This window comes from Monodon monoceros, unplaced genomic scaffold (genome assembly GCF_005190385.1).
Source record: "Monodon monoceros isolate NGI ecotype Baffin Bay Population unplaced genomic scaffold, NGI_Narwhal_1 Super_Scaffold_2, whole genome shotgun sequence".
In the NCBI taxonomy this organism is placed as follows: domain Eukaryota; kingdom Metazoa; phylum Chordata; class Mammalia; order Artiodactyla; family Monodontidae; genus Monodon; species Monodon monoceros.
The window spans coordinates 8288131-8306985 of record NW_021703776.1 but is presented as its reverse complement, the minus strand read 5'-3'; the positions used below and the strand labels follow the sequence as shown (position 1 = coordinate 8306985).

The window sequence follows — 18855 nt, the reverse complement described above, 5'->3', positions numbered from 1 at the left end:
CCCTCCCCTGGCCAGGGAGGAGCTCTGGGGGAGGACATTCCTGGTGGACACTTCCCAGTGTAGAGAGGGAGACCTGGAAGGGATAATCTGAACTTCGTACGTTATCACTGGCGTCTGTCAGTGTCTGCCCTGCCTGGATTTCACTCCTCAGGACACCTGGACCAGGTGTCTGTGTAGGTGTAGGGCAGGTACTGAGGGCCCTAGTGGGGACAGGGCCACAGCAGCCTATCCCTTTGGATTACGCCGCAGCACTGCCGGCTGCCTCCTGCCTCACCCCCTTAAAATCATCTTTGGCTGCCGTCTGTCTTCCCAGGGGCTTTGCTGTTTCCAATGACCTTGAGATTCTCCTTCAGGAATCCACAGCCACCTTACTGGAGGTGCCTGCGGTGTTTCCGGGGCTCGTCTGATGTGCCTCTCAACCTGAACTTGTACAGAGGTCCCGAGTCGCCCCTAAACTGTCTTCTCCTGTTTGCTTCTTCAGTGGAAATGCTGCTTTAGTTGCTCAGACTTGCTGTCATTCCTGACGTTCTACGTCCACCTTCTCACCCTCACATTCAGTCCACGCCTTATATCTGCAAAATATGCGCTGACTGGGCCACACCTCACCCCCCCAGGGCAGCTCTGGTCTGATCCGCAGTCTCCAGGTTGAGGCCTCCCAGGCCTTGGCTTCTGTGGAGCCACTGGACCAGCCTGTCACAGCTCAACAAGGTCACCCCCGTCTGCAGCCTCCCAGCCCCCCATTCACTCAGTACAAATGCCAGGGCTCTGGGGTCCCGACCTGCCCGCTCTCCGGCTGCAGCTCCATCTCCCCCCATCCACCCCCCTCCTCCTGCCTCGGACAGGGACACTGGGTGGCTCCCCGCTCAGGCTCCGGGGGCCCGCTCCCTCACTGCCCCCAGTTCCCTCTCAGCTAGGCCTTCCTTCACTAGCTTTTCCAAATTAAACAAAAACCCAAAAATATGTCTCCCCCCGCCAACAACAACAACAACAACAAAAGAACATTCACTGCAGGCTTTTTAATATTAAGAAGGGGACATACAGGTTCTCACGTCCGATGCTGAGAATGGTAAAGAGGTTATGATAAGTTTTACCCTGAGACAGACGTTGTGGGTCCATTAAAAAGATGCTGAGGTACACTAAAAAAGAAGAAAGTGAGACAGGCTGGGACCTGGGGCCGGGGACACTTTGCTGCAGTGCTTGCACCTGCACAAACGTCTCCTCGAGCAACAGAATATGAAGAAACTGTAAGGGACTAAAAATAACTGCACGCATGCGCATTTGGGGGGCAAGTATGAACAATAAAATACAAAAAGGCCACAAACCAACCGCCCTTTCTGAGGTGCCAGGAGCAAAAGCAGGGTGCTGCACACGATCCCAGCACACAGCACCAGCAAGGGGGTGCGCACATCACCGAAGCCACCCCTCTGGCCCCACCCCGCCATCGGCCTCCACTCTCACCCCACTGAAGGCACCAGCTCCCCCGTGCCTTGGGGAGCGAGCAAGGGCACTGGTTACTTGTTCTCACTCGCTGTCCTGCCGCAGGGGCCCCAGCCTGAATTTCTCATCTGGCCTCTTATCAATTTCTATTACTTAAAAAAGAGTCCAGGGACCCACGTCGGTAACAAAGGGTAGGGAAAACAGAAGCAAGGACGCCGCTGGACGTTCCGCTCCCCCCTGTTTTCCCGCACCCGCGTCTCCCACGGGCCGCGAGTCCCACTGGCCCGCCTCGTTTACTGTGTTTCTCTACAAGAGCAGCGATCCTGCGTGTTCTGTTCACTGCGTGCAGACCATGCCAGGACCAAAGCCGTAGACCGTACTGCTGGTGGAACGCGGGGCCAGGAGGAGGCCAGGCCGCCCCCGAGGTTTGGGGGTACGGCTGGGCCGTGGAGACGAGCTGTGGGAGTGGGAGCCTGAGATGCTCACGGGATCAGACACCACCCTCCAACTTTGGAAGCAGATGCCTCCCCGGGCAGTGGGCCACCGCTCTGCCACACGGAAGCAGCATACTTTTCTAAATAGAAAGGAATCCATTCATGTTCACTACGGAAGTTGTTGAAACTGTAACTAGTTAGACATAAAATAAGGACGTTATCTACATTCACAGTGTAACCAGGTTACCGTTATGGTGCCCTTCCGTTCGGTTTTATGTGTGTATGTGTATGTGTGTGTGCGTGTGCGTGTGTATGTATATGTGTGTGCGTGTGTGTATGTATATGTGTGTGTGTGTGTATGTATATGTGTGTATGTGTATGTGTGTACGCAATATAACTGCATTTTGCTCTTTATCCCACCATGAGCATCCTTCTGTATTATTACCATCAAACACATTTTAGTGGTGGCATAATATTCCTTTCTATGGATGCATTTCAGTTTAATATCCTCGTGCTCTCTGGGCACATCCCCTAGTGTGCCTTTAGGATACGTTTCTGGAGAGGAACGGTTGGTTCAAGGACTTTTGAACACATAAGAAAATGGCCTTGGACAGGTTGCCTTATCACTGAAGCCCCGTTTCATGACACCCATGTAAGCCCCGTTTCAGTACCCACGATTGGTAATTTTCCAGTGCATTTATTTGCTAGCTGAACCCTGGTAAGGGGTTGCCATAGCAACAGCATGGCCTTGGCCCTGGTGAGTGGGGAGCCCAGATCACTCATTTCTTTGTGCCCTTGGGGGGTGGTGGCTGAGGACTCATGGTACTTGGGGCTGGTGAACCTGGGAGGACCGTCCAGAACTGGAGGCTTACTGCAGACGTGACGGGTGCCAGCAAGGCCACAGGCTGGCTCCTTGGGTTCTCTTGCCAGAGATGGAAGCAGGGAAAGTTCCAACTATAGTCGGAACATCACTGCTCTCTGGGTTATTTCGTAACACAAAACCCGGAACCGGTCACTAACAAGGGGAAGGGGATTTCTTTATGGTAAAAACTTTATTTACTATTTATAAATACATTGCAAGACAAACTTTTCAAAAATACCTTTTTTTTCTCAAAAACTTAATTAAAAAAATAAAGGAAAGCTAATAGGTAGGCAGAACATCTTGAGATCCCTTTGTGTTCTCCAGGAGGGCTGTGTGCAGCGTGCATCCAACCAGAGGCTGCAGTGGGGCGGCCGAGGGCCCCTCCTCACTCTCCTGCCAGACCTGGAGGGTGGCCTCCGGGAGAGCGGCTGCGCCCTGTGCACGAGCCCCCTCCCTCCGTCGTGGCCGTGTTTATATTCTCTAGCATTGCTTACAATTCGTCTAGGATTATCTAGTATAGGTGCTATCATATCTGGACGATGACGTATACACTGTGAACAGTCATGAAGAGGGTATTCTCTCTGCGTGTACGTGTGACTTAGAAAGAAAAGAAGGAAGTCCAAGTGCAGCAAAGCAAGGGGGATTCTCTGTGTTCTCCCAGTGTCCTTGACCGGCTCCCCAACAAGCCATTCGTCTTCCAGGTTAGAATCATTATTTTTTACATTGTGCCAAGGAGGACAAAAGGGGAGAGATGAAAATAAACCTCTTTTGTCTTTAAGGAGCTTATCCTCAAGAATACACTTGCTCTTGAATTGTTGAGTGGGAAAATGCTATTTTCTGCAGTCATTGGAGAACCAGGCTATTATCTGTGATGCCCCTGGCTGTCACCCTGCCCCCCTGCCCCATGGGGCCTCAGCAAAGCCTGTGTCTTCAGGAAGCTGCCTGACAAAGAAGGGTCAGAAATCCCCACCTTTGTAGGTTCCCAGAGTTCCCTAGAACATTCTTGGTCATTATTATTATTTTTTTGTGCAAGATTCCACCTTATTCTCTCCACTAGTTTCCAAGCAGTGCAGGTCCCTTGAAGATACAAAATATCTTCTTGGTCCAGGGACCCCGGCCCTTGCTTCAAAGACGTAGCTCCAGGTGGGTGCGTCGTGATGTGCAGGCATCAGAGGGCAGGGCGTTCCTCTTCTCGATGAGGCCTTGTCTCATCTTACATGTGGGGACGAAGCGCGCGTCTACATAAGCAACACTGTCGCTAAGGCATGAAGTGAAGGGTTGGCTACGTCGGCAAACACGTGGGGCGGGTTCCAGGGTGGCGTGAGCTACGGCCACGCCGTGCTTGAGCTTACAGGTATTTTTATAGGAAGCAACAAGAAGAATCAAACTGCGTTTCACTGACTACTGGAAAGTGGAAAGATGCCAAGTTCACCATTTGGAAGAAAACTAGGCATTTCAAACATCTCTTTCTAAACTTTGGTTTAAAAAAAAAAAAAAAATCAATTCACCACAAAAAGAAATTGAAATCGAGGCTGTAGCCAGCTGCTGATCATGTCCTTGGCAGTCTTTTGTGCAAAATAAGGCATATTTGAGCTCCACATGAACTAAAACAGAAAGAAAAAGGAATGTATTGAAATAACTCCCCCCAAATCAAAAGGGCTAGGTGCCCACGCTGGGATCACAGGCATGATACCCAGGCAATTGGCAGGGTGGAGGCTCATTCCACACTTTTTAACAAAGCAGGGAACATCACGAGACGCCCACGGTGTTCACTAACGTAATCACCCTAAAATTATAATTATTTTCTCCAACTTGCAAGGCGACAGAACTTATCACTAAAAATGACAGCTTCTTCTGTTTACTTAAATTTGTCTTGAGACGATGAAATATATTTATCTTCTTCCCCCCAATAGCTCTCTCATGTATGAAAAAAGATTTTTTTTTAAAAATATGATTTCATTCTTCCACGTGATGGTTTGAAATTTCATTTTCACGTTAGATTTAAATAAACTTTATTAACATGCTATTAATCATAGACTCCCAGAATAGCCATAATGTATTTTACTGGGAAGAAAAAGCCACGTCTTTTAGAAACACATTCCTTTAACAAGTTCTTCTGGATGAAAACAGTTTACATGTGAAGATAAATGAACCATCAGGCTCACGGGGGAAAAGCTTAACTTTGGAAATCTTACGTTGTGTATGAATGTTTAAGTGTTCTAAGTTCCTTAAAAATGAGGCACTGCTATATTTAAAATGGATAACCAACAAGGACCTACTGTAGAGCACGGGGAACTCTGCTCAATATTATGTAACAACCTAACTGGGAAAAGAATTTGAAAAAGAACAGATACATGTATATGTTTAACTGAATCACTCTGTTGCACACCTGAAACTAACACAACATTGGTAATCAACTATACACTAATGTAAAATAAAAAGTTCAAAAAAAATGAGGCTAAGTATCTCTAAGACAAGCTGGTCACAGACCCTCTTTCCTGCTCTGGTTTGGGCGGGTTGAGGGCCCTGTCTCGTGTGGGTCTGTCCTCCAGGCCAGTGCCGCTTCTGGGTCGCCAGCCCCTGGGATCTATAGATGCCCCTCCCACCAGGCTGGGTCCTGCGCCCCCTCGGATCCCACCAGTGCCCAGGGCTTACGTGGCCGCAGTCTACTTGCTCTCCATGCTGTAGCAGTGCACGTCCCCTTTCCCCTTCACGTCGAAGCCCGGGAGGGGCTGCCCGTACTTATCCACGCACCAGCAGAAGCCCCGCTTCCTGCCTTTGGAAGGGCGGCACTGTGGGCAAAGCACAAATGATCCAGTGAGTCCCGGGGAGGCCCCGCCAAGGGGGTCCTGACGACGGGGGCAGGTGGTCAGCACCCAGGATGGTTTCCCAGCACGGCCTCTGCTATGCTGCGGAAGCACAACTGATCAAGGCCTTGTGTGCACAGCGTGTGTCTGGGGGCATGTTGGGCAGGTATGAGTGCCCCAAGAAAGCAGGGGTCCTGGTGGTTTTGTGTCCCTCAGGGTCTCGCTGGGGTGGACATTGGCCCCTGTTGGTCCTACAGGTCTACCTGCTGAATGGGGGGAATGATAATGTCCCATCTGCCCTGTGCTTGTCACATTTGGGTCTTTCAGAGCACACCCCAAGCTGTGTATATGGTACCTTCTCAGGGTGAGTTTGCTGAATAAGTACTGATAGATATATATGAAAAGGCAAAGAGACCAGTGGCCACTGAACACTCCCACCAACACTCTGAACGTGGCCCTGTGTTCTGTGGCTAGTTCCGTAGATGCTGAGGTAGGAGTCATCCAATTAGAAAGTCCATTGAGATGCTCCCATAGAGTGATCTGAAATCTACAGAGGTACACTCAGTATGCCTTAAAATAACAATGTATCTGATCCTTTATAGCTGGTCACCACCAGGAAGGCACGGGTGTGGAAGGGACCAACATGGGACCTCAGGGTAAGCCTCCTGCCACAGCACCTCACGTCAGGCTTCTTGGAAATTCTCTACAATAGTTAATAAAAACATCCCTCCACGGTGCAGTGCTAACGTGTCTGGGTCCCTCTATGGCTAGTAAAAGGCTCCAGGGAGGCCTCGCGTTGCTCTGTGGGTCGGGAGGCAGAAGCGGACGGCGGGAAGACACCAGGATTTAGGGATTTAGGGGAAGCCCCTCAGAGGTCTTGGATGTGGCAGGGACCGCAAGCAACGGCGGCAGCCAGAGCACTTGGGTGGAGGGCTGGTCTCTCCTCCGCGTAAGCGGATGGTGGGAGAGAAAGGAGCTGCGCGGACCGTGCTCACCTGCTTTTTCTTGTAGAAGCCCTTCTTGTCGCAGTTGGGAATGTGGATGCCCCTGGGGCTGAGCATGTTCAGGAACTTGAGATGGTTCAGCGTGTCCTCCATTTCCCGGCGGCAGGGCCCCTGGGGAGAAAACTCAGGTTACCTGGGAACTCCCTGTCTGACAAAACCCTGTAACGCCCAGGGAACCGGCCATGTGCCCCTGAGCGTCTCTGCCCGACTTAGCTGTCACCGTTCCCACGCAGCTGCCAACCAGGGCTCCCTGCCTCTCTTCTGACTCCACAGAGCGAGGCACAGAACTGGGACAGGGACCCACAGAGGCCAGGACACTCAGAGGCCACGTGAACAGCTCTTGTGAGAACACCTCTCTGCCCTGCAGGGGCCTGGAGAGCGGTACACTGATTCTCAGGAGATCTCTGCCATAGGGGAGGGTCAATATACACTGATACTCAGGAGATCTCTGCCATAGGGGAGGGTCAATAGCCCTTCTGTAAGGATGGGCTCTTGGCTGCTCGCTCAAGCAGCAGGACCACCGAAATAACTGTCGGGGCTCTTGAGTAAAGAGCAACCCTGTGATCTCCAGATGCCCAGGCCGGGCAGCCCCACCCTCAACAGCAAAAGGAAAAGCGCTCACGTATTCCGTCTCACGCTTGGACTCGGACGAGAAGTTCTGCGTGTCTGTGCTCTGAGACTCATAGTCGACCTTGTAGCGCTGGCTGTCCTTGGCGTGTCCTTTCTTGATGACGTCCATCTTGGTGTGGACGGGGTGGAATTTGGAGTCGGGCACCCTGTGCGTGCTGGTCAGGGCCTGGTTCTCTGTGCTCCCCACGCTGTGGCCTTCCTCTGACTCACTGCCATTTCCTTGAAAGACACAAGGGAGACACAGACTTGAGGGTCATTGACATTTAACGACGGAATCTTACCATTTTGACCAAGTCCGAACCAAATGGAAATGTGATTCAACAATTCCAAGTTTAGAAAAACACCTTGATAAAGTATTATTCCGTAATACTAGTGGTGAGTGGTACTCCCTTGGTCTCAAGAAGGCATCTCTTAAAAATGAAATCTGACACGTGCTATTACAAAGTAGGTGCCGCTGAAAAAAAATGCTTTTCATGCTCTCAGCTTTCAAGTACCTCTCATCCTCCACCAGGAGGGGGCAGACCCGAGCCAGGGAAGGCTCCGAGGCCCACTCAGAAATCCCTCAGGGATGCCCCAGTGCAGGCCTCCCCCGTGTGGACTTGTGGACAAGCACATCCTCTGCCCCACCCGGCCCTGCTGAATCAGAAGCGCTGGGGCGATGGCAGAAACCTGGGAGTCAGCAAGCCCCAGGGATTCTGATTCCAGCCCGTCCTAAGTGCCACCAGGCAAAGGGCTCAGATGGGGAAACTGAACTCTCCACAAAGCGCCTTTGCCTCAGGCCCCTGGACTCATGAGGCATGTCTGGTAGTGTTTCATAGGTCTCGCTGTCACATCTCTCACTGTCCGTGCAGGGTCTGGAACACCCACAAGAGCTGCACAGACCCTGCGGATCCTGGGGCACTATCCTGGGTGAGTCCTTCCTTCCTTGTCTGCATAGGAGCAAATGGGATAAGGACATCACCAAACAAGGCTTAACAATCCTTTGTGCCAAAGACCTTCACTCTGAAAAGGAAGCCACTTCTGCACATCTCTGATTGTAATCAAACTAATGAAGACATACTTGCTATTGATATTGGAATGTCCACAGCGTCACTGGGATTTGAAGTATACTGGCTAAATTGCAGCTGATATGGAAGGAGAATGCTCTCTGTTCCTTTTCCAGGATGAACTTGGGCCGGCTAAGGGAGAAGGGCCAGTGGGGAGCCCCTTCCTCTTGCCTGGTTCTATGCAGCCAGGTAACTGTCATAGGATGGCTTCACTGACGAGCAGAGTCCTGATGCCTCCCCCTCCCAGGTGGGGCTCAGTTCGCTATCTGATCCCGCATCTACTACACCTGGGGTGCCAAGCGCACTGCTCCAGCTGACCTGTTCTCTACCCTCCGAGAACTGGCCCATCAAGGTGGCAGCCTGCTCACCTGCCTGGAAGCCTGCCAAGGCCTCTGGCTCTAGGCTCTGAGGAGCAAATGTCTAGCTCTGGCTTGGAGAGTGCTTCTGGAGGGTTGAGAAGGGCTGAAAGATACTCTGCTTCTGTTGCAGAAGCCCTGCTCTCTCCTGGAGGCATCTCGGGCAGGTGCGCTCACAGGGGTGTTTGGGGAAGTCCTCCTTCTCTCTGGGTTTCGATCACCCGGGAAAAGAAACAGTTCCATGAGGAGGAGAAGTTGCAAAGTTCCCAAGGGGTCTGGTGTTTGGGGAAGCACAAATTTATCCAGCACAGCAACCGACAGAGTAAGTTTTTAATTGGTAGAATTTGGTTTCAATTTCCTTTCATCTTAGTTTTATTTATTTATTTTTTCCACGGAAGTACTGGGGCAAAGGGGATGCTAAGGATATGTAAATGAATATATTTGCATTTCTTTTCCAAGAACTCTGAGTAATTTCTTAAACTTCCTTGGTTTCTTTCTAATGCCTGCTGAGAGAGGAAAAGAAAACCGTTCCATTTAAGCCACAGATAATTTTCTTAAACTTTTGACTGTTATTTAAATGTACCCCCCAAGTGGATTTTAGAAGTCACTTAGATCTTTCCGTAATTTTATAATAAACCCCATCAACCTATACTATGGAGCTACTACGACAGTAATCTTAATTCCCATTGAAGTCTAGCCAAAAGTTACAACATCTATAAAAACTTCTGAGAGACAAATGCATCCAGCAATTCTAACCAGTCTACTGGAGCCAGTGTATGTTTCAGGCAGTTGTAATTTTACCTTTCCACGAGGCCTGAAAGGAAATAGCCTCACCTGGGAGTGGAAATCTGCAGGTAAGGAAATTATAAGGGGATTTCCATCCTTCTAGCCCCAGATGGGGGCTAGCCCACGGTGGCCTGTCCAGCTGGTGGCTGGAGGTGAGGGCTTTATCTCCTAGCCTTCAGCGACGCGGTAAGTTCATTCACATACCTGAGTGAGGCTGGCTAAGCGTGCTTGAAATTTAGAGGAACACCTGCCAACTCCAGAGTCATTTCTTTCTGAACGTCAGGTTGTCCGACCCGGTTCCCACCTCGCTGCTTCTGGGACACCCCCGGGCCTGAAACTGCTTTGCAAACCGTAAGTCTGTGTAATTCAGTATTTTTAAAGCCAGCTACCATTTCCCTCAACGTGCCTGCCCACCTTCCCCGTCCAAATCCGCCCTGGCCCATTCCCTGCGCCCCCGGCCCCGCAAGCATCCTCGGCATGGACACGCTCGCTCTTCGTTCGTGGGAAACAGAAGTCGCGGTACGGAATTGGACCGCACAGTACACGCCCACGTTTCGGCGCGGCGCCTGCATGAATGGCTTGAGAATCTCCTCCGTCCAGGATCTCTCCATTGACCGTTAACCTCTGCATCCGCTCCCTCCCTGCCCAGGAAATCTATAACCCATTTTCGCCGAAAGCGCTTTACAATTTACAAGAACTCTGCACTCAAAGAACGGAGCGAGTATAGGGCCGGTTGCGGAGGGTCCCCCAGGCGAGCGTCCTCGCCTCGCGGGGCTTCAGCTTCCCCACTTACAACCCTTGGGGTGGGAACAGCAGCGAAGTCTCCACAGAGGTACCACCTTTGGCCTTGGCCGAGGGGCGCGCTTCGGCGGCGCACCTGGCGTGGGTTGCTCACCTGGCGCGGGCGTTGCGGGCAGCAGGTAGGCGCGCAGGCGGCCGGCGGCGCTGGCGTTGGCGCAGATCCCGCGGCCGTCCAGCAGCGCTTGTAGCGGGCGCGGCTCGCCGGGCGGCGGCTGGCAGCGGAGGCCGGAGCCGCAGCGCTCGGTGTAGACGCCGCAAGGCTGACCCTCGCGCAGCGCGCACGTCAGGCAGCAGCCACAGCCCGGCTCGCGCACAAGCTCGGCGCACGGGGGCGCAGGGGGAGGCGGCGCGCACTGGGCCAGGGCACGCGCGTCGCACGGCTCGCAGCGCACCACTGGGCCGGCGCCCGCAGCGCCCGCGCCGGCCCGTGCCGCTGGCGGCCCGTGGAGAAATGCCAGCGCGGTCAGAGCCGCAGTCCAGAGCGCGGGGCGCGCCCTCAGCATGGCACCCGCCGCGGGGACCCGATGCTGGGCTGGCCGGGGGACGCGGGGACGGGGCGACAGCGAGCGGCGCGAGGATGTGGGAGCGTGGCAGGAAGGGTCCAATCCTCAGTGCGGAGCTGCCGCGCTAGCATCTGGGCGGCCTGGGTGCGCCAGCCACTATATAGAAGCCGGGTGGCCGAGGACACGCCCCGGAACGGCGCGCCGTCTGCGGGGAGGGGGGCGGGGGCGGGCTGGCGCGGACCCGGATCCCCGGGCCCGCGCCTCGCCCTGTGCGGCCTGGCCGAGTGCGGGGGCGCGTAGCGCGCGGCCGTCCGCGCACCTGCTTCGCTCGCTCATGCCCGGCGCCCCCCCCACCCCCCCCCACCCCGGAACCCCTCGGTCCCCGGGAACTCGGCAGCACCACCACCCCGCCGTCCCAGGTGCCTCCGGCCACCCAAGCGCTTCGGCCACCCAGGCATCTCCGGCGCCCCAGGCCACCCCAGCGCCCCCGACCTTGGCCACCCCGTTGCAGCCGCCCTTCTCCCTCTGTGCCCCAGGTTGAGGTCGCTCCGTGGCGAGATGGTGTCAGGGAAACTGGTGAGCGCAGCTCTTCACCGTGTGTACTTGGCAAAGCTTTGCAAAATTTAATTCCTTGGGTCGGGGGATGAATTTCTGAATGAGGATACCCGATTCGCATCGGGGTCTCGGGGAGCCAAGGACTCGGGGTTTTATCATTAGCACCTACCTTCCCCCCACAAATGCGCGTCTGCAGGTGCGCACGTGGTTTTCGTCCTTTCTACGTAACTTCTCAAAGAGGTGAGGGCTCACACTTGCTGTCTGTACGCAAGTACTTGGTTAGCAAAGTGGGCCTGCGGCGAATGGGTCCTTAGCAAGGCTTGTCAGAGATTTGACATGACGCCTGTTCTTGTTTTAGGCATTGTTTTCAAATAGAGCTTACATTCACAACAAAAGAATATAAAAAACAATAAAGCCAGCACTGCTGAAGCGTGATTAATAACCTAACAAAAGAATATAAAAAACAATAAAGCCAGCACTGCTGAAGCGTGATTAATAACCTAAGTCCTTAAAATTGGTGATTTTCACTATCATTTTTTCAGGTCACTTTGTATTCCTGTACTAAGTTTCCTGCGGTGCGTTGAAGTGGAGACTTTGGAATTCTCACTCATCTGTGCAATGTAAACACTTTGCACTAGGGGGGAAAGTCCGAGAGCACAATTGCGCCGGGAGGTCTCGGTGAATCTGGTGGGCCGGCTCCGTGCGGATCTTTTCAACTGTGTCTGCGCACCCCTTCCCTAGGTGACCAACAGAGGACGCCAGTGGTCCAGGATTGAATTTGGAATTACACTTTCAAGGCTCTTACAAAGGGCGTGTGGATCAGCAGTGGGAAGTGGCGAGACCACCGCGTGAGCGGACTTTCCTGGACGCTGTAGAAAACGGATACTTGCCCTAGGAGGAGGATCGGTGTCTAGGAGGACCCTTTTGCAGTTTGCAGTAGAAACAGCAAATCAGGACCTCCTTGCATTCCCTCCTCCACCCCGGGCAGCGCTCTACGCAGCCGTGGGTGAAGTTAACATGGTCCCTACTCTGTGTGTGTATGTGTGTATATATATATGTATATATCACCATACAGCGCCTCCTTTTAGTAAATTGGGAAGGCCAATTTACTCATAGCAAATAAATAATAAAATGATAGTACTAACTGAGGCTTTACAAAGGAGAACAGATAAAAGGCAAACAGAGAGGGTCTTGTCTCCCCCGGCCCTCAAAGGCACAGCCCCTCATGTCCCTGTCGCGCCCCACCTCCTTCCGCAGCACTCAGGCTAGATTGCCCTGTTTACTGTGAACTGTGCCATAACCATCGCTGTCTATTCCCTTTCTCCTGTACCACTCCTTGTACCTGTATGTTATCTGCTTTGACAGCCAAGAACAGGGTCTCCAATTTCATTGGAAAATTGAAACAAAACATGTGTTCCTCCTTAATAGGTAACCATGGAGAACTTGACTCTGATATTCCAGCCGGTTTCTGTATCAGAAGGTTCTTGGGTTGGCAGGTCCGCCTCTGTTTAGCACAGTGTTATATCCGGGGCTGAGCTGGTCTTTGGTCAGTGTGACATTTTTTATCAGCATTGTCTATTTTATTTTAATTTTGGCTGCCTTGGGTCTTTGTTGCTGCACACGGGCTTTTCTCTGGTTGCGGCGAGGAGCGGGGGCTACTCTTCGTTGCGGTGCGCAGGCTTCTCATTGTGGTGGCTTCTCTTTTTGGGAGCACGGGCTCTAGGTGGGCGGGCTTCAGTAGTTGTGGCACACGGACTCAGCAGTTGTGGCTCACGGGCTCTAGAGCGCAGGCTCAGTAGTTGTGGCGCACGGGCTTAGTTGCACCGCGGCATGTGGGATCTTCCCGGACCAGGGCTCGAACCCGTGTCTCCTCCATTGGCAGGCGGAGACTCTTAACCACTGCGCCACCGGGGAAGGGGAAGCCCCTACCAGCATCATCATCTAAGTAGTGGACAAGGGAAGCCCAGGGAGAATGTCTAAAGTCACAGACCTCGCCGTGCAGTTGGAGAAAAGGTGAATGTTCTGCGCGGAGTCCCTAGGGGGCGCCTAAGCGTCAGGATGTCCCTGAACAAGCCAGAGACCAAGAAAACTAAAGGTTACACTGTAACTTGCAATAACATTCCACAACAGCGTTTCATAGACTCTCATGACCTTTCTCGTGAAATCTTGCAAAGTAAATCTGGGGCAGTGATGTGGGGAGAATTGTGTTTCAATTTTTAATCATTTTTATTTCACAAAACTGCAGGGAACCACAATCCCCTCCTCCCCCCACCATGGAATGTAGTTGTTGCAGGGAAGACTTGGGGACTTGGACGGGATAAAACTTAATTTTGTGGCATTCTAGTTAATTTTGTCAAACTACCAATTCATCTGGCGTTTGTGGTTATTAACATAAAGTGGTTGGTAGGATAGATGGCTTTTCCCCTGGTGAAGGTACTTGGCATAGATTGCTGAATAATTGTAAAGTAGCAGACAACCATTGGCATAACAGACAGGAGACGGGATGGGATATATCCCTTTTCACTAACAAAATTCAGTTGGCCTGATTATGAGGGGTGATTGCTGGGTCAGCCTGCCTATCTTCACCTCATGACAGAAGCCACTCATTTCTTAGAGCAGCTCACAGGCACCTTGTCTCCATATGACGTCCACCTCCCTTGCTTCTCTTCTGCCCTAGCTGGTCACACCACCCTATGGTCTCTCTCCCTGCCCCCAGCAGCAAGCCCTGTCTTCTATGTCCCAGAGGTGTGGCTGTCAGGTTTACCTACCACAGTAGACTCTGAACAGAAATGTCCTAACTCCTAGAGGGGAGTGATGTTATGGACCTAGTTTCAGGGATCGGTGCCACTCTGCCTAAAGCTTTGCCATTTCCCTCTAGAGGAGGTGTGGGTGGGGAAAGGGAACCTAATTTCCCCTCCATCAGATGGCCTGCTAGGTGAGTCTCCTGAGTTTGGGGATGCACTAGGACATTACTGCTGAGAAAAACACTAGAAATGACCCTAACCTACAAATGACACCATTAAGAGTTTATCTGTCCGCAAACTGAGCCCTTCCATGTGCTGGCCACAGGGTCCCACAGGCTGTCTGGAGAGACTGATGGGGGCCAGACAGTGGTGTGCAGTGTGACCATGAGAAACACAGAAGAGTTGACCGAGTGTGTTTGTGACCCAGGGGAGGGGGCACAGACTCTCCTGTGTGGTCGAAAGGAGCTTCAGAGAGGTGAGTTGAGTCTTAAGGAGGGATATGAGCTTGCAAGGACCGCAGCTCTGTGTGCCTGGAGGGATGAGGGAGGCCTTGGAATGAACAGCATGGATGTTGGCACGTGTCTTTCAGAGGAGGTGGAATTCTGAGAGGGAAGCTTGATAAAGTGGATTGGGAAAGTGGCACCAGTGGCATTAGAGCCGGGGACTTCAGAGTTAGTGCCATCCTGCTTGGTCTGACAATTTGGAGATGGATGAAGGGCTTCCAGAGAAAGGGCTTGGTCACGTTGTAAGCAGAAGACAAGTCTTCTGGGCTCCCACCCGGTGAAAGGCAGGTTTCTGTTCAGCACAATGATTCCCTGTCCACAGCTTTTTCTCTCACAATAGCATTGCTGTCCCCATGGGCCCTGGCACCCATGCCTGTGTAGTCATTTACAGGGCGAGGGCTGTTCCTCTGTTCTGGTCGTCCACAGGGGGGCAATTCCTGAGTCTGTCTCAGATCCAGCTTTTGTTCAAGGCTGGAACTTCGGGAGCTAAGAGGGAGATTGGAACCTTGATCACAGGAGACCTGATTGTTTGCCCACCCTTGCTAGCTTCTGACCGGAGCAGGTTCTGAACCTTGATTCCAAGACCAGGAAAGAGCACTGCTGTGTATCTCATGGCTTCCATGGAAGGATTAGCTCTTGGACACAGTAATACCAGTACATGGGAAGTCAAAATGTATTTCTGTATTTACAGAGCCACCTGAACAAACCTTAAATTAGAGGATTTACTCTCAAATGGATTCCAAACCAAAGCCCCCCACCCCCCCCTCCAGATTCCTGACTCGTTAGTTCAAATGTTAACATGTTTCCAGTTGCTGCTCTCTTTGGGGATGGTATGCAGCGGTCAAACTGGCCATGGGCATAATAGGGTCTTTCCCTGGCCAATGGGGAGCAAGGAAGATTTGGGGGGCATTTTCCATTCAGCTGGTTTGCCTCTGGCACTGACACCAATCCTGTCACCTCCCAACCAGTGATCTCCTTTCTGTTACTTTAGTTTGCATTTTCTAGAATTTTATATGAATGGAATCTTACAGTATGGACTCTTTTTCATCTGGTTTCTGTTACTCAGCATAATTATTTTGAGATTTATCCCTGTTGAGGCAGGGAAGAATAAACAGTTCACTTCTTTTGTTGTTGAGTTGAATCCCATTGTATACATACAACCCTGGTTTTTAAAATCTATTAACTTGTATATTTGAGTTGTTTTCATTCTTTGGCCATTAAATGTAAAACTTCTGTGAACATTCATGTACAAATATTTGTATGGGTGCAAGTTTTCAGTTCTCCTGGATAAATACTAGTAGTGGAATATCTGGATTATATGATATATAATCATATATATATATAATACATGTAAAATATCATATATGCCCAGACATTTATATATATTCATATATAGAATATGTATACACATATATGTGTGTGTATATATATATATAGATAGATATACTTGATGTTTTATGAAATTGACAAATTGTCAAACTGTTTTCCAGAACGTTTGTATCATTTTACATTCCCACCAGCAGTGTATGAGAGTTCCAGTTGTCAACACTTGGGATGGGCAGTCTTTTTAATTTTAGCCATTCTATTATTTAAGTAGTGGTATCTCATTTTGGTTTTAATTTGCATTGCCTTAATGACTACAGAAGTTGAGCATTTGTCTTGTGCTAATCTGTCATCTGTGTATCTTCTCTCTTCTGAAGTGTCTGTTCAAATTTTTGCCCATTTAAAAAATTGGGCTGTTTGTTTTCTTATTGAGTTTTGAGATTTCTTTATATATTTTGGATACAAGTCCTTCTTTACTGGATATGATATTTGCTGGATACATTATCTCCCATTTAAATTTTTATCAAGATATTATGAAGAGTGAAAATTTAAATTTTGATGAAGTGCAGTTTATCCTTTTTTCTTTTATAAATTATGCTTTTAGTGTTATGTCTAAGAAATCTTTGCCCAACCCAAGGTCACACACCAAGGGTTTATCTTGTTTTCTTCTAAAAGTTTTATAATTTTACCTCTTACATTTAGGCCTATGGTCCATTTTGAGTTAATTTTCAAATTTGGTGGGAGATATGGATTGAAGTTATATGGATATCCTCTTTCCAGCATCATTTTCTGAAGAGTATCCTCCACTGAACTGCTTTTATGCCTTTGTTGAAAATCAGTTGTCTATATATGTGTGGGTATATTTTGGGTTCTCTATGCTCTTCCACTGGTCTATCTATTATGCCATCTCTATTTATTTATCTTTCTGCCAGTATCACACTGTTCTCATTACTGAGGTTCTATAATAATTTTAAAATCAGATAGTGCTAGTTCTTCAAATTTATTCTTTCTTTAAAAAAAAACTTGTTTTGGCTCTTTTAAGTCTTAGAATTTTCACATGAACTTTAGAACCAAATTTTCAATATAGATAGCTCTATCTATATATATCTAGATATCTATATCTATATATAGATCTAGATCTAGATCTAGATATATCTATATATATTATCTATATCTATATCTATATCTATCTACCAGCATTTTGGCTAGGATTTCTCTGATTCTAGAGATCAATTTGGGAAGAATTGACCTCAATAATACTGGGTCTTCAGACTCATGAACACAGTGTATATATCCATTTATTTTTCAGTGTATAAGTCTTGCATGTGTTTTGTCATACATATTTCTAAGTATTTCATATTTTTGGATGCAATTGTAAATGGTATATCTATATCTATATCTATCTATCTATATATTTTTTTGTGGTATGCGGGCCTCTAACTGTTGTGGCCTCTCCCGAGGTGGAGCACAGGCTCCGGACACGCAGGCTTAGCAGCCATGGCTCACGGGCCCAGCCGCTCTGCGGCATGTGGGATCCTCCCGGACTGGGACACGAACCCGTGTCCCCTGCCTCGGCAGGCGGACTCTCAACCACTGCGCCACCAGGGAAGCCCGTAAATGGTATATTTTTAAGATTTAAATTTCTAAGTTTTTATCACTAGTATACAATTGATTTGGGTATATTGATTTTGTATCCTGCAAATGTGCAAAACTCATTTATTAGTTCTAGTAGTTCTTTTTTTTTTCAGTTCTAGTAGTTCTATTATGTATTATGTCATCTGTGAATAAAGAAGTTTTATGTTGTTTTCCAATCTGGATGCCTTTTATTTCTTTCTCTTGCCTTGTAACACTGGCTGGAACTTCTAGTATGATGCTTGATTGGAATGGTAAAAGAGGACATCCTTGTTGTGTTTCTGATCTTGGGGAAAAAGCATTCGGACTTTTATAATCAAGTATGATATAAGCTGTCAGTTTTGCATGGGTGACAATTATCAGGATGACAAAGTTCATCTCTTTTCCTATTTTGCATAGAGAGCATTTTATTAGGAATGGATGTTGACTTTTGTTCAATGCCTTTACTGCATCTATGGAAATGATCATATAGCTTTTCTTCCTTAGGTTATTAATGTGGTGAGTTGCATAGAATATTTTCAAATGTTAAACCAGCCTTGCATTCTTGGGATAGCACACGCCACCCCAATCTCTTCCCTTAGCCCCTTGGTCTTATTCTTTTATATATTGCTGCACTTGGTTTGCTAAAATATTTTTTCAGAATTTTTGCATCTGTGTTCATGAGAGATATTAATCTGTAGTTCTTTTTCCTTGTAATATCTTATTTCTGGGGGAGTTTGTATAGAGTCTTTGATATTACTTCTTTATATAGTTGGTAGAATTTATCAGTGAAACCATCTGGTCCTGAAGTCCTCTTTATAGGAAGTTTTTGATTTGTTTTGTTTTGATTTTCTCTCTGCAGGCCCTGAGGGTGGAGCATCAAACAACAGAGGATTATTCTCAGGTCCTGAAACCTAGTGGAATTTGCCCTGCTGCGTTTTGGACTTGGGACCCATGACCCTTTTATTCCTTACAATTTCTCCCTTTTGAAATGGGAATGCCTATCCTATGCCTGCCCCACCATTGCATTTTGGAAGCAGATAACATGTTTTCTAGTTTAAAAGGTCTACACATGGAGAGGAATTTTGCCCCAGGATGGGTCATACCCTCAGTATCACCCATCTGGGCCATTTAGGCAAGTAGATTATGGGATTTGGAACTTTTTGAGTTGATCATATTTAGATGAGATTTTGGGATAATTCTGGAATGAAAGATTTTAAGATGAGGTGAATGTATTTTGTATGCGGGACAGATGTCAATTTTTGGAGGGCAGAGGGCAAAATATACTGAATTAAATAGTGTTACCTTGAAATTCATGTACACATGGAATGTGAACTTACTTTTAAATGTCTTTGCAGATGTAATTAGTTAAGATGAGCTCATACAGGATGAGAGTAGGTCCTAAATCCAGTGTTAGGTGTCCATGTAAGAGGAGAGACACAGACACAGACAG

The 18855-nt window shown here is 49.1% G+C and overlaps 1 protein-coding gene across 1 annotated transcript; it reads right to left on the bottom strand.

Moving 5' to 3' along the window:
* Nucleotides 1–2904: 2904 nt before the first annotated feature.
* IGFBP3 (insulin like growth factor binding protein 3) lies at nucleotides 2905–10799 on the bottom strand. The gene is made up of 5 exons (XM_029234385.1): nucleotides 10258–10799; nucleotides 7167–7393; nucleotides 6536–6655; nucleotides 5389–5525; nucleotides 2905–4337 (listed from the first exon to the last, which is right to left on the bottom strand). The coding sequence occupies exons 1-4, from the start codon at nucleotides 10664–10666 to the stop codon at nucleotides 5400–5402; spliced, it is 882 nt and encodes a 293-aa protein (XP_029090218.1). The 5' UTR covers nucleotides 10667–10799; the 3' UTR covers nucleotides 2905–4337; nucleotides 5389–5399.
* Between the last annotated feature and the right edge of the window lie 8056 nt (nucleotides 10800–18855).